Below are 15,173 nucleotides of genomic sequence, written 5' to 3' on the forward strand. Positions count from 1 at the left end.
GTGCTCTAACCCTAAGCAGCAAAGTTCCCTTACCCTAAGCAGCAAAGTGCTCTAACCCAAAGCAGCAAAGTTCCCTTCAGCAAAGTTCCCTTACCCATAGCGGCAAAGTTCCCTTACCCTAAGCAGCAAAGTTCTGCAACCATAAGCAGCAAAGTTCTGCAACCCTTAGCAGCAAAGTTCTGCAACCCTAATGATAAGCAGCAAAGTGCTCTAACCCTAAGCAGCAAAGTTCCCTTACTCTAAGCAGCAAAGTTCCCTTACCATAAGCAGCAAAGTGCTCTAACCGTAACCAGCAAAGTTCTGCAGTTCTGCAACCCTAAGCAGCAAAGTGCTCTAACCCTAAAGCCTCGGTCATACAGGCGACTCAGTCGTTGCGATTCAGTCTTGCGATTCAGTCTTTGGCCGATCGCACATCACATCGTAGGCCATTGACCCGTCACACGATGAACGATAGACGAACGACTGGCGAACGATAACTCCACGCGAGCGGGGCGGAAGTGATGTGTCATAGTGAACACGGCAAACGCGCATTGCGAGAGCAGACGCTAAATGTTTGAACGTCGCTCTACCTTTCTGAAAAATTCCTTTCAGCATTACGCCTTTGCAAGAAATAAAGTTACCAGACAGCTGCAATTAATGTTTTCCGACCGCTGTACACGCCTAAAACGTCTCCTTTATATTTGAGTAAAAAGCTGTTCTTCCAACAAGTTTTGAATCGACGAAGAGACGCTGTACGCCACTGTCCGCCATTATTTTACGTCACGGCGTCAAGGCCGCAGCAACGCGTTCTGATTGGTTCTGTTGGCTCTGCCCCTGCGATTGACCGACGACTGGATCGCAGGAATAGAACATGTTCTAAACCTCAAAGCTACGAGGGAATCGCATGAGACTGAGTCGCAGACTTGTCGTAGCTGTTTTCTACGACTGAGTCGGCTGTGTGACGGGGTAAATCGCGCGACTCAGTCGCATGTGTGACAGCCCTCTAAGCAGCAAAGTGCTCTAACCCTAAGCAGCAAAGTTCCCTTACCCTAAGCAGCAAAGTTCCCTTACCCTAAGCAGCAAAGTTCCCTTACCCTAAGCAGCAAAGTTCCCTGACCCTAAGCAGCAAAGTTCCCTTACCCTAAGCAGCAAAGTTCCCTTACCCTAAGCAGCAAAGTTCCCTGACCCTAAGCAGCAAAGTTCCCTGACCCTAAGCAGCAAAGTTCCCTGACCCTAAGCAGCAAAGTTTTCCAACCCTAACCCTAAGCGGGGGGGGGTAGTAGTACACTCAGACAAACAGCCAGGTCGTCGCGTCGTGTGCCAGGCAGGTCCTTAAATCACTATGGTAGTCAGACAGACAGACAGACAGACAGGTCAAACAGACAGACAGACAGACACACACACACACACACACACAGACAGTCAGACAGATATTTATCACAGACAGACAGACAGACCTTGCAGCTCCTCTGCTTGGTACTCCACGCTGAGCTGGGCACAGAACTCCTGCTGAAAGCCGACACAGGCGCGGCGCTGTTTGAGTGCCGGGCAGTGCTTGCCGCCGTTCTCCGGGTACTGGCCCACGTCGCGGTACCTGAGTCGCTTGCCGTACCCACACTGGTTGCTGCAGTTAGACCACTCGCCCCATTCGCCCACCGAGCAGTCTTGTGCTGCAATCACACACACAATGGTCAGTGTATAGCATTGTATTGTATTGTATTGTATTGTATTTGTGTACCTTAGTTTATGCTGCGCCCTGACCCGAACGGCTTAATTAGTGCAGCATGCACCTGGCCTTTACCTGGTAGATTCCTGTGTTGAATGCTGCGCCCTGACCCGAACGGTTTGCCTTAGTGCAGCATGCAGTCTGCCATCCACCTGGCCTTTATGTGCACGTGCGGGCTGCATTCCGCGCCTTGCATCACGGCGTGTGCACATATAATATTGCTCGGGGCGGGGGTTTGAGGAGCGCGGGGGGTGGGGGTGGGTGGGTGGGTGGGTGGGTGTCAAGGTAAAGAGGTCGGTGGAGGTGAGGGTGGGGGTGGGGGGTAAAGGTACAGAAGTGGGGCGTCACGACTACCAGCTGACCCTGACTCCCGCCTTGTCTCACGGTTGTTCACATCTAGCGCAGTATTGTTTGGTGTTGTGAACAGATTGTGTGTTCACATCTAGCGCAGTATTGTTTGGTGTTGTGAACAGATTGTGTGTTCACATCTAGCGCAGTATTGTCTGGTTGGTTGGTTGGTTTTTGGGGTTTAATGTCTCTTCAGCAGATGCTAGCTGCTATTCGAGACCGATGCAGTTATTTTCTTTTCCCTTCATATGGCAAGTTCTACGTTTCAGACTATTTACATTCAAATCTATCACTGTAAAAGAAGGTTCTAAAAATTAATCATTTTCACTTCTGGTACTTTAAATCTTGTAAAAAATCTTGATCTCTTTTAAAAAGTTAAAAATCTTGTCCGGGGGAACATCCCGGAATAAAACCTTCAGTGTTTCCGCATTGTAGTGTTTGTCTCGAAATTCTTGAACGTCTACACATTTTGTGAGAACATGTTCTAATGTCCATGGTTCGTCACATCCAAAACAGTATGGTGGATCTTCACCTTTCAGCAGATACGAATGTGTAATGTGACTGTGCCCAATGTGTAAGCGACAGAGAACTGTCTCTTCTTTCCTGTTGAGGCGACATTGGGGTAGGCTGTCCGACAGCTGGGGAACGATCTTATGAAGTTTATTTTCTTCACATTCGTCCCATTCACTCTGCCATAGGTACTTTATGTACATGTTGGTGCGAGTTCTGAAATCTGAATGCTTTGTGTGTTTGTCAGTGATGAGTCTTTCTCTGGCTTCTTTAGCAGCTTGATCAGCTGCAGAGTTGCCTCTAATTCCAACATGGGATGGCACCCATGCAAACACAATCCTTTTGCCTTCTTCAATCAGAGATGCATGTAGCTCTTGGATTTCGACCAACAGTGGGTGATCTAGCTGAATTCTCTTCACGGTATTGTCTGGTTAAGTGAACATACTGTGTGTTCACATCTTGCGCAGTATTGTTTGGTGTTGTTCACATCTAGCGCAGTATTGTCTGGTTAAGTGAACATACTGTGTGTTCACATCTTACGCAGTATTGTTTGGTGTTTTGAATAGACTGTGTGTTCACATCTAGCGCAGTATGGTTTGAAGTTGTTAACAGACTGTGTGTTCACATCTAGCGCAGTATTGTTTGGTGTTGTGAACAGACTGTGTGTTCATCCCACCACAAGTAGTGAATGGATGTAACCTAACCAGGTATTCACGACACTCCCCTTATGAACTAGATACCCGACATAAGCATGTAAGTCTGTTCGTTACAATGACGGGGACAGCAGATATCTACCCGGCTTTATCCGACATAAACATACATGTAAATCTGTTCGTTACAATGACGGGTACAGCAGATATCTACCCGGCTTTATCCGACATAAGCATACATGTAAGTCTGTGCATTACAATGACGGGGACAGCAGATATTTACCCGGCTTCACGTAGCTGCCACCTTTCTCGGCACACCTGCCCTGACGGTGGCGTCAGTTGAAACGCTTGGTTCCCATGACAACATAATTCAAGGCTCATGGAGCCCGGTACACACACACGCTTCGCGATAATACATGAACTGACTTGTCACTGCAGCAGTGGAAGCCTTCAACATAACCAGGTACACATATTTATATGCTAAGAGATTTTAACAAATATCAGAAGAAAGTATCTGCTGACTTTCAATTGTATACCCTGAAGTCGGTGTGTGATGTGCGTATACTAAATAAATGGACACGCCAGCGATGTGTGTGATGTGCGTGCTCAATTAAATGGTTGTTTCATAATAAAACTATTGACATCCAAGGCGTATCACAATAAAACTATTGGCATCCAAGGCGTATCACAATAAAACTATTCACATCCAAGGCGTATCACAATAAAACTATTGACATCCAAGGCGTATCACAATAAAACTATTGACATCCAAGGCGTATCACAATAAAACTATTGACATCCAAGGCGTATCACAATAAAACTATTGACATCCAAGGCGTATTACAATAACCTATTGACATCCAAGGCGTATCACAATAAAACTATTGACATCCAAGGCGTATCACAATAAAACTATTGACATCCAAGGGCAAGGCGTATCACAATAAAACTATTGACATCCAAGGCGTATCACAATAAAACTATTGACATCCAAGGGCAAGACGTATCACAATAAAACTATTGACATCCAAGGCGTATCACAATAAAACTATTGACATCCAAGGCGTATCACAATAAAACTATTGACGTCCAAGGCGTATCACAATAAAACTATTGACATCCAAGGCGTATCACAATAAAACTATTGACATCCAAGGCGTATCACAATAAAACTATTGACATCCAAGGCGTATCACAATAAAACTATTGACATCCAAGGCGTATCACAATAAAACTATTGACATCCAAGGCGTATCACAATAAAACTATTGACATCCAAGGGCAAGGCGTATCACAATAAAACTATTGACATCCAAGGCGTATCACAATAAAACTATTGACATCCAAGGCGTATCACAATAAAACTATTGACATCCAAGGCGTATCACAATAAAAGGAAGATGGTCAGATGAGTTTACTGTCGGCATTTTCAGTCTTGTCAAAGATCTGTCTGTATCTCTTTGAAAAAAACTAAAGTTAAAAATGTCGCCCGGTTATTAAGTATTGTTAGAAGGCCTTGATTATAGTGTGTATCGACAGGGTCAGGATAGACATGTTTGAGTCAGTGTCAAGATAGACATGTTTGAGTCAGTCGACTCAGTGTCAAGATAGTCATGTTTGAGTCAGTGTCAAGATAAACATGTTGAGTCAGAATCAATATAGACATGTTTGAGTCAGTGTCAAGATAGACATGTTTGAGTCAGTGTCAAGATAGACATGTTTGAGTCAGTGTCAAGATAGACATACATGTTTGAGTCAGGTTCAAGATAGGCATGTTTGAGTTTGTGTCAAGATAGACATGTTTGAGTCAGTGTCAAGATAGACATGTTTGAGTCAGTGTCAAGATAGACATGTTTGAGTCAGGGTCAAGATAGACATGTTTGAGTCAGTGTCAAGATAGGCACGTTTGAGAAAGGGTCAGGATAGACATGTTTGAGTCAAAAAAGTATCCACAACACACTGTGACCTCACGTAAAACAAAGATCCACAACTGACATGGTGTTACCTGACCTGAAACTAAGATCCACACCTATCATAATAAGACCTTACATGAAACAAAGATCCAGAACGGAAATGACGTGACCTCACATAAAACTAAGATCCACAACGGATATACAGAGACCTTGCATGAAACAAAGTTCAAGAACGGACATGTTGTGACCTTGCATGAAACAAAGATCGACAACGGACATGCTGTGACCTTGCATGAAACAAAGTTCAACAATTGACATGTTGTGACCTTTCATGAAACAAAGATCCACAACTGACATACTGAGACCTACATGAAACAAAGATCCACAACTGACATACTGAGACCTACATGAAAAAAAGATCCACAACTGACACATGATACTGAGACCTCATGAAACAAAGATCCACAACTGACATACTGAGACCTACATGAAACAAAGATCCACAACTGACATACTGAGACCTACATGAAACAAAGATCCACAACTGACATACTGAGACCTACATGAAACAAAGATCCACAACTGACATACTGAGACCTACATGAAACAAAGATCCACAACTGACATACTGAGACCTTATGGAAAACAAAGATGTACAACGGACATGTTGTGACCTCATAGAAAACAAAGATCCACAACAGACATACTGAGACCTTATAGAAAACAAAGATGCACAATGGACATACTGAGACCTTATAGAAAACAAAGATGCACAACGGACATATTGTGACCTTACATTAAACAAAGATCCACAACTGACATACTGAGACCTACATGAAACAAAGATCCACAACTGACATACTGAGACCTTATAGAAAACAAAGATGCACAACGGACATGTTGTGACCTTATAGAAAACAAAGATGCACAACGGACATGTTGTGACCTTATAGAAAACAAAGATGCACAACGGACATACTGAGACCTTATAGAAAACAAAGATGCACAACGGACATATTGTGACCTTATAGAAAACAAAGATGCACAACGGACATATTGTGACCTTATAGAAAACAAAGATGCACAACGGACATATTGTGACCTTACAGAAAACAAAGATGCACAACGGACATATTGTGACCTTATAGAAAACAAAGATGCACAACGGACATATTATGACCTTACAGAAAACAAAGATGCACAACGGACATAGTGTGACCTCAGAGAAAACAAGAAAAAAGGGTTGATCAGAGATCAACAGGGCCAAAACATGTTGTAGAACATGGGGGGGGGGGGGGGGGGGGGGGGGAGGGGGGATTAGTTGTGTGTGCGACTTTGAAAACGTAGAATGGAACTCCGCATAAAAGAACGTTCCAACGTAAAATCAAACTAACTCCTTTATACCGTATTTTGCCATGTTTAGGCACGGTCATGAAAGGGGTTCCAATGGTGCAGCCATAGTCGTATTTTTTGAGTATGCACAAACACACGCCTCATCCCCTAGATCATTGGTGACCTGAAGAAAGCAGTTAGAGCTGGGTTCAAGGCCATGCCTATTCAGGAAAGCTTCCGCGCCATTGACAATTTCGGAGGTGTAATTTGATAACACCTCAGTTTTGGAGAAAAGGTAAATGTCCGACCATTTTACCTATAGACTCGAAACTTTGTAGAATGGTCGTGGACGAACTAAAGTTCATGCACAACAGCTATCAAAATATTTGTTAAATTCAAATGACTGAAAAAATAACCCCTTCGTTGTAAAGTTTCACTTGCGCAATATGCGCAAATTTAATCAATGATATGAACGCATTCATCCATGGGAAATGTCCTGATCCTGCCTGCAATTGCTGTATTAAAGGCATTGATTGTCTAATGTTGATTAATGTATACTATGTCATTTGAATTACCCCAATCCACTCATATACAGAAAAATGAACGACTGAAACGGGAATCAAAGGTGGGAGCAGCAATGCAACTTCAATCACGGTATCATCAGTGGAAGAAAAGTGACTAAAAAGGAGGAAGCACCAATCCACACATAATCACAGTAACATGTAACACAAGGTGACTCGGATGAAGCAGCCACCCAACTAATGTATTATGACAATGAGCAATCTGCACATAACATAAAACCATCGAAGCGATGTTCCTTAAAATAAAATGGTATCCAGGTCACTTGGGTTCAGTTATGTCATAGCATAAAACAGCTCACTGCTCCCATGAATTGTTCTGAGCCTTGCAATGATAAGTAAAGCAATGAGAGCAGATCTGATGCAGTGCACTGTCAATCATTGGCCGGCTGAAATATACTGCAATCTTGATGCAAATTACCATGTAATTTTCTTGGTGATATGGTCATCACTGCAGGCAGTAAAAGATCACCCAACGTTTTGCAATGGAGAACAATGAAGTTATTAGTCGAACAAAAAATAAACAGACGAATAAAGATTGAAAATTGTCAAATGCAATGGGGCTGGATCTCCCTGTTGAAGAACTTTGAGCAAAAGACCACAAATGAGCTAACAAAGAATAATGTACGAAAGTACGAAATGTTACATGCACTGCAAGATCTCCCTGTTGAGAAACTTTGAGTAAAAGATACCCATTTTATTTCAAAGAAGACATACAGAGTAACATGTATGTGAACAGAGTGCGAAGAATTCAAACAAAGAAGACCCGACATTTTTAAAATTATGTCAAATGCAGAGTGGTAGAAAATGTGTTTCGTGAGGAACTTACAGCACACACAAACACAACTATTTGCAAAGTGTAAAAACAACACGAAGAGAGTGAGAAGAACGAGTAACAATTAAAAACATTGCAAGAAATAACAAAATGTCATATGCAGTGACGATTCTGATGCGGAACTTTTAGTTTTAGTAACAAGTTACGAAGTTCCTGTAAATAGTTAACACGGTGTTCAAACAACATGAACAACATGAGAAAAAGAGCAAAATAAATGCAATGGTGACAGTTCTTCGTGTACAGAAATGTTCAGTGTGTCGGTGACCAAAACAAGGAATTCTTGTGAAACCTAGACATATTGCATAACACCAGCGGCGGAGCACGCAAGAATAATGGTTCGATATGAAGACTCGACAGAGTAAACCCTATCTCCAGAGCGCTTCCAGTAGAGGCTGCCCGCGCCCGCGCTCGTTCACTGATACAAAAAGGTACCAAGTGTCGGTGTCTAACTGTCCCTCTCAGCGGGAGAGTTGCTTTGTCATAACCCCCTCCACTTCCTGTTGTTTCAATGCCGGGGTGAGGTCAACGGTCAATCACAGCCCACCCCAGTCGCGAGACACTCAGCTGGTCGTGGGCTTTGCTTTGCTTAATCCGAATGTTGTACTCCGATGTAAGTAGACATAATAATAACAAGAACATTTGCTGATTCAAATCAGCAGGTTCCCAGACGTTCCTTCATGTAATGTTTAGGTGAATGGTCAAAGTGGTTTCTTGCACACACTCAGTCATCATTGCACAACAATGCAACACAAAGGAACTTAGTCGATAAATATCGACAGGGGGCCGACAAATGGTTTAAATGTGAAATGTGTGTATATGGGTGTGGGTCTGAAACAAACAAACAAACAAACCATGTGAACCCCAAAGTCATGCGCCCACACGAACACACACACACACACACACACACACACACCCACGCGCGGGCGCTGTAGAACACACACATAATATAGTAAATACTTCAACACAGTGTGCGTATAATGTTGTATTTGTTTAGTTTCACTTTCAAAGAAACCACAAAAAAGAAATCAACATGAACAACTTCAGAGCTCTTACTTTGATTACAAACTGCATGATTTGGATAAAAGTTGATCGGTTTGATCTAATGCTGATTTCAGTTTTTTTCAGCGGCATAAGTCAGTGCTTCGTCTCGTATCGAAAACAAAAGCAGACGACAAATTTAGTCAGTTGGAGTTGTCTCCCGTACTCCTGTAGCATGCATTGATCTAAAAATAATCCACTATTCAGTTCCCACTGATCTAAAAATAAAACCAGTGCAATTTCCTCGGTCGGGCTTTGCCACAGAAACTCACGGTTTAGTAAAATGTACAATGTATTTTCTGATTTGTGCGCAAAAGCTTTTTTTTTTCTTCTTTTTTTTAACATAACAATGTTTAATGTCACTGTTTGTTTAAAAGAACATGGTCACATTTGTAAAAAAAATGTTAAATTAGAAAATAAATAACATTTTGTCTCATGATTTTTCCTACACCTGTGCTGAAAATAAGAAATAAAAATGTTGGTATATAAGTCACTCAAATACAGGGAAGTATGCATGGCTCGGTTTGAGTTTGTTGCGGTTGACCCTGCACAATTTGATCTCTGATGTTTTTGTTGAACAATTTTTGTTATTCACAACTTTCTGTGTACACAAACTGATGACGACATAAGCGCATGCGCAAACGCCTGCCGACACCCATAAGCTTTCAGCTATACATACATGCGAGCCAACGCCACCTTAATACTAGGGCTCATGGCCCTAGAACAAAGATCCACAACGGACATGCTGTGACCTTATTATAGAAAACCAGCCCCCACACCTGATGCTTTCGCTCTCGTTCCATGAATACCTCACTACCTGCCTGCAGCGTTCTATATTCGTACACCACGCAGACCACATTATTGTGACAGAGCTCAGGTAAAAATATTACAGCGTTAATCAATAGAGGGAGAACGCTCGCCGCAGCCATTGTAATGAAAGCAAGTGCAGGCAACAACAGCAATCAAAGGAACAATAAAGCCTCCCACTGTTTTGCTTCCGCGGAGAACAATGGTAGCGAATATCACGTGACAGGCTGTGCTCACCACGTAATCATTCCGCTCACAAAGCAATCACTACGTTCACAACACAAGCATACCTCACCACGCAGTCATATTGCTCACAACGCAGTCAAACCGCTCACAACGCAGTCATACTGCTCACAACGCGATCATACCGCTCACAACGCAGTCATACCGCTCACAACGCAGTCATACCGCTCACAACGCAGTCATACCGCTCACAACGCGATCATACTCTACAGTCTCTGATACCGCTCACAACACAGTCATACCGCTCACAACACAGTCATACCGCTCACAACGCCATCATACCGCTCACAACACAGTAATACCGCTCACAACGCGATCATACCGCTCACAACACAGTCATACCGATCACACACACTCATACCGATCACAACACAGTCATGCCGCTCACAACACAGTCATGCCGCTCACAACACAGTCATACCGCTCACAACGCGATCATACCGCTCACAACGCAGTCATACCGATCACAACACAGTCATACCGCTCACAACACAGTCATGCCGCTCACAACACAGTCATGCCGCTCACAACACAGTCATACCGCTCACAACGCGATCATACCGCTCACAACGCAGTCATACCGCTCACAACACAGTCATACCGCTCACAACACAGTCATGCCGCTCACACATCTTGCATACAACCACCACATAGAAACACTGCGATATATTTATATCTCGTACAGCCTTGTGTGGCCCAATAAACACGATGTGACTTTACATAAAGTCTTGCGACATTCTCAGACATTGGCCTTACGTGACCCTAACCAACAGCCACATCATGCCCTCGTCACCCCTCAGTAACATACCATACCCTCGTCACCCCTCAGTCACACACCAAACAACATACCCTTGTCACCCCTCAGTCACACACCATACAACATACCCTCAGTCGCACACCATACAACATACCCTTGTCACCCCTCAGTCAAACACCATACAACATACCCTTGTCACCCCTCAGTCACACACCATACAACATACCCGTGTCACCCCTCAGTCACACACCATACAACATACCCTCAATCACACACCATAAAACATACCCTTGTCACCCCTCAGTCACACACCATACAACATACCCTCAGTCACACACCATACAACATATCCCCAGTCACACACCATACAACATACCCTCGTCACCCCTCAGTCACACACAATACAACATACCCTCAGTTACCCCTCAGTCACACACCATACAACATACCCTCAGTCACACACCATACAACATACCCTTGTCACCCCTTAGTCACACACCATACAATATACCCTCGTCACCCCTCGGGCACACAGTCCTTGTCATCCCTAGGGCTGCGATCGGGTGAAACGGGGACCGATCTATGAGGGCAGGTCAGACGGGCCCATACAACAAATGGTTGGCACACCCCGCCACGGTTAAGACGACCCATACAACAAATGGTTGGCACACCCCACCACGGACAAGACGACCCATACAACAAATGGTTGGCACATCCCGCCACGGACAAGACGACCCATACAACAAATGGTTGGCACATCCCGCCACGGACAAGACGACCCATACAACAAATGGTTGGCACACCCCGCCACGGACAAGACGGCCCATACAACAAATGGTTGGCACACCCCACCACGGACAAGACGGCCCATACAACACATGGTTGGCACTTCCCGCCACGGACAAGACGGCCCATACAACAAATGGTTGGCACACCCCACCACGGACAAGACGGTGCATACAACAAATGGTTGGCACACCCCACCACGGACAAGACGACCCATACAACAAAATTTAATGGTTGGCACACCCCGCCACGGACCAGACGGCCCATACAACAAATGGTTGGCACACCCCACCACGGACAAGACGGCCCATACAACAAATGATTGGCACACCCCACCACGGACAAGACGGCTCATACAACAAATGATTGGCACACCCCGCCACGGACAAGACGGCCCATACAACAAATGGTTGGCACACCCCATTACGGACCAGACGGCCCATACAACAAATGATTGGCACACCCCACCACGGACAAGACGGCCCATACAACAAATGGTTGGCACACCCCGCCACGGACAAGACGGCCCATACAACAAATGATTGGCACACTTCGCCACGGACAAGACGGCCCATACAACAAATGGTTGGCACACCCCGCCACGGACAAGACGGCTCAAACAACAAATGGTTGGCACACCCCACCACGGACAAGACGGCCCATACAACAAATGATTGGCACACCTCGCCACGGACAAGACGGCCCATACAACAAATGGTTGGCACACCCCACCACGGACAAGACGGCCCATACAACAAATGGTTGGCACACCCCACCACGGACAAGACGGCCCATTCAACAAATGGTTGGCACACCCCACCACGGACAAGACGGCCCATACAACAAATGGTTGGCACACCCCGCCACGGACAAGACGGCTCATACAACATATGGTTGGCACACCCCGCCACGGACAAGACGGCTCATACAATAAATGGTTGGCACACCCCGCCACGGACAAGACGGCCCATACAACAAATGATTGGCACACCCCGCCAAGGACAAGACGGCCCATACAACAAATGGTTGGCACACCCCACCACGGACAAAACGGCCCATACAACAAATGGTTGGCACACCCCACCACGGACAAGGCGGCCCATACAACAAATGATTGGCACACCCCACCACGGACAAGACGGCTCATACAACAAATGGTTGGCACACCCCGCCACGGACAAGACGGCCCATACAACAAATGGTTGGCACATCCCGCCACGAACAAGACGGCCCATACAACAAACGGTTGGCACACCCCAACACGGACACCGATCTACGAGGGCAGGCCAGACGGCCCATTCAACAAATGGTTGGCACACCCCGCCACGGACAAAGGGGAACCCGGCCCACACCGTGCCCAGGGGACGGACGGCAAGAAAAGAACGTCCCTCCCTTTTAGCAGAAACGAGAGAAGGATTCTTTCTCGTCTTGTCGATCTAACAGTTTAACACAGACTCTAACCGTCACTGTCATGAGCCGTTGTGCCGCGTGTCTGTGTTAATTGACTTTTCCTGTCTTCAGTGCCTCCATCTCCTTACCCCCTCTTACTCTCCATCCCTCTCTCTTTCTGTCTCTCTTTCATCTGTGTCACTCTCCTTCCTTCCTTCCCTCCCTCCCTCTCTGTCTCTCCTTCCTTCTGTCTCTCTGTCTGTCTGTCTCTCTCTCTGTCTCTCTCTCTCAGTCTCTCTCTCTGTCTCTCTGTCACTCTCCTCCCTTCCTTCCCTCCCTCCCTCTGTCTCTGTCTCTGTCTCTCTGTCTGTCTGTCTGTCTGTCTGTCTGTCTGTCTGTCTCTCTCTCTCTCTCTCTGTCTCTCTCTCTCAGTCTCTCTCTCTCTCTTTCTCTCTCTCATTCCTTTCAAAAGGCTAATTTAAGCATGTACGTAGGGCGTGAGTGTATGTGCGTATGTGTGAGTGAGTGTGTTTGTGTATTTTATCAATTGCGGTGTCTAAACTCATGTAACAGTAAGTACACTAATGAGTGTACCTAAACGAGTGTGATTTCGCAGATGTGATTTCATAACTATTAACTATGTCGTTCAACACCTCCAGACATTGTGTTAATTTTGTCCACGACCCCCTAAGTATTCTGCTGCTTTTAACATTGTGAAAACATCTGCATCCAAACACGCGTGTGTTTCTTCTTTGTGTGTGTTAATCTTCACAACCGAATGAACCACCACCTTTTCACCAAGTTCAGTATTGGCCAGTCAGACCAGTGCCCTTGTCAAACAGGCAGCATGACAACGGAACACCTGCTGCAGACTTGTCCACTACACGATGGCCTCAGGAGCCAGATCTGGGCGGAGGCGACCACGGTGCAAGGGAAGCTCTAGGGCAGTCTGGACGACCTACAGCGCACGGCAACATTTGCGCGGAGAACCGGCGTTTCCATCTGAGTGATCGACAAGAAGAAGAAGAAGAATCTTCGATTCAGACCCGTTTGCGGAGAGACTATGAATGCCTCTGCTTAAAGAAAGTGAAATCGTGTTGGCGTTGTGGGGATTTAATGTAGCGCATCGTTCATCCCTGTTCGAACTGTTCAATTTTATTTTTATCATATTCTGTGTGAATGAAATCCTTGATAAATCTAGGAAAAAGTCAACTGCTAAGAGGGCCGTCACACATGCGACTGAGTCGCGCGATTTACCCTGTCACACAGCTGACTCAGTCGTAGAAAACAGCTACGACAAGTCTGCGACTCAGTCTCATGCGATTCACTTGTAGCTCTGAGGTTTAGAACATGTTCTATTCCTGCGATCCAGTCGTCGGTCAATCGCAGGGGCAGAGCCAACAGAGCCAATCAGAACGCGTTGTTGCAGCCTTGACGCCGTGACGTAAAATAATGGCGGACAGTGGCGTACAGCGTCTCTTCGTCGATTCAAAACTTTTTGGAAGAACAGTTTTTTACTCAGATATAAAGGAGACGTTTTAGGCGTGTACAGCGGTCGGAAAACATTAATTGCAGCTGTCTGGGAACTTTATTTCTTGCAAAGGCGTAATGCTGAAAGGAATTTTTCAGAAAGGTAGAGCGATGTTCGAACATTTAGCGTCTGCTCTCGCAAAGCGCGCTTGCTGTGTTCACTGTGACACGTCACTTCTGCCCCGCTCGCGTGGAGTTATCGTTCGTCAGTCGTTCGTCTATCTTTCATCGTGTGACGGGTCAATGGCCTACGATGTGATGTGCGATCGGCCAAAGACTGAATCACGCAACTGAATCGCGACGACTGAGTCGCATGTATGACCGCAGCTTAATCTAACAAAACTATCTGCGGAAGAATTTAATAATCATTTTAGATCTTTAGCGGATAAATTGAAGGCTTCTGTGGCAGAAACAAATTCTCCGGATACAGATGACTGTTTTGAAAAATTGGACGAATACTGTCAGCGGAACAGAATAAACAATGAAGCGTTTATCATTCCTCCGATTGCAGTTCATGAGGTCGGAACATTTATTGAAAACCTGGAGAATAAAAAGTCCATGGGTCCTGATAAGATACCCGTGAAGTTATTGAAGCTTTCTCTACCGTATATTGTGGATTCGCTCACGTTTGTATATAACCTTAGTATTGAGCAGAACTTTTTTCCGTCTAAATTAAAAAGCGCCAAAGTCATACCCCTTCCCAAATGTAAAGATCTCTCAGACCCAAGTAAGTTTAGACCTATTTCTTTGCT

At 45.2% G+C, this 15,173-nt stretch overlaps 1 protein-coding gene across 11 annotated transcripts in view; it reads right to left on the reverse strand.

Annotated features, from left to right (window-relative positions):
• The window catches only part of LOC138975287 (somatomedin-B and thrombospondin type-1 domain-containing protein-like), a 72,240-nt gene that overhangs the window by 37,086 nt on the left and 19,981 nt on the right, over positions 1-15,173 (reverse strand). For all 11 annotated transcript variants that reach the window (XR_011458596.1, XR_011458601.1, XR_011458599.1 and 8 more), the window contains exon 2: positions 1,437-1,649. Coding sequence is in view for 1 of the 11 variants with exons in the window: in XM_070347943.1 (XP_070204044.1) it covers positions 1,437-1,649 (213 nt within the window). In the remaining 10 variants the exon portion in view is untranslated. The remainder of the gene's footprint in view (positions 1-1,436; positions 1,650-15,173) is intronic.

The sequence above is a fragment of the Littorina saxatilis genome, linkage group LG9, assembly GCF_037325665.1.
Source record: "Littorina saxatilis isolate snail1 linkage group LG9, US_GU_Lsax_2.0, whole genome shotgun sequence".
Classification (NCBI taxonomy): domain Eukaryota; kingdom Metazoa; phylum Mollusca; class Gastropoda; order Littorinimorpha; family Littorinidae; genus Littorina; species Littorina saxatilis.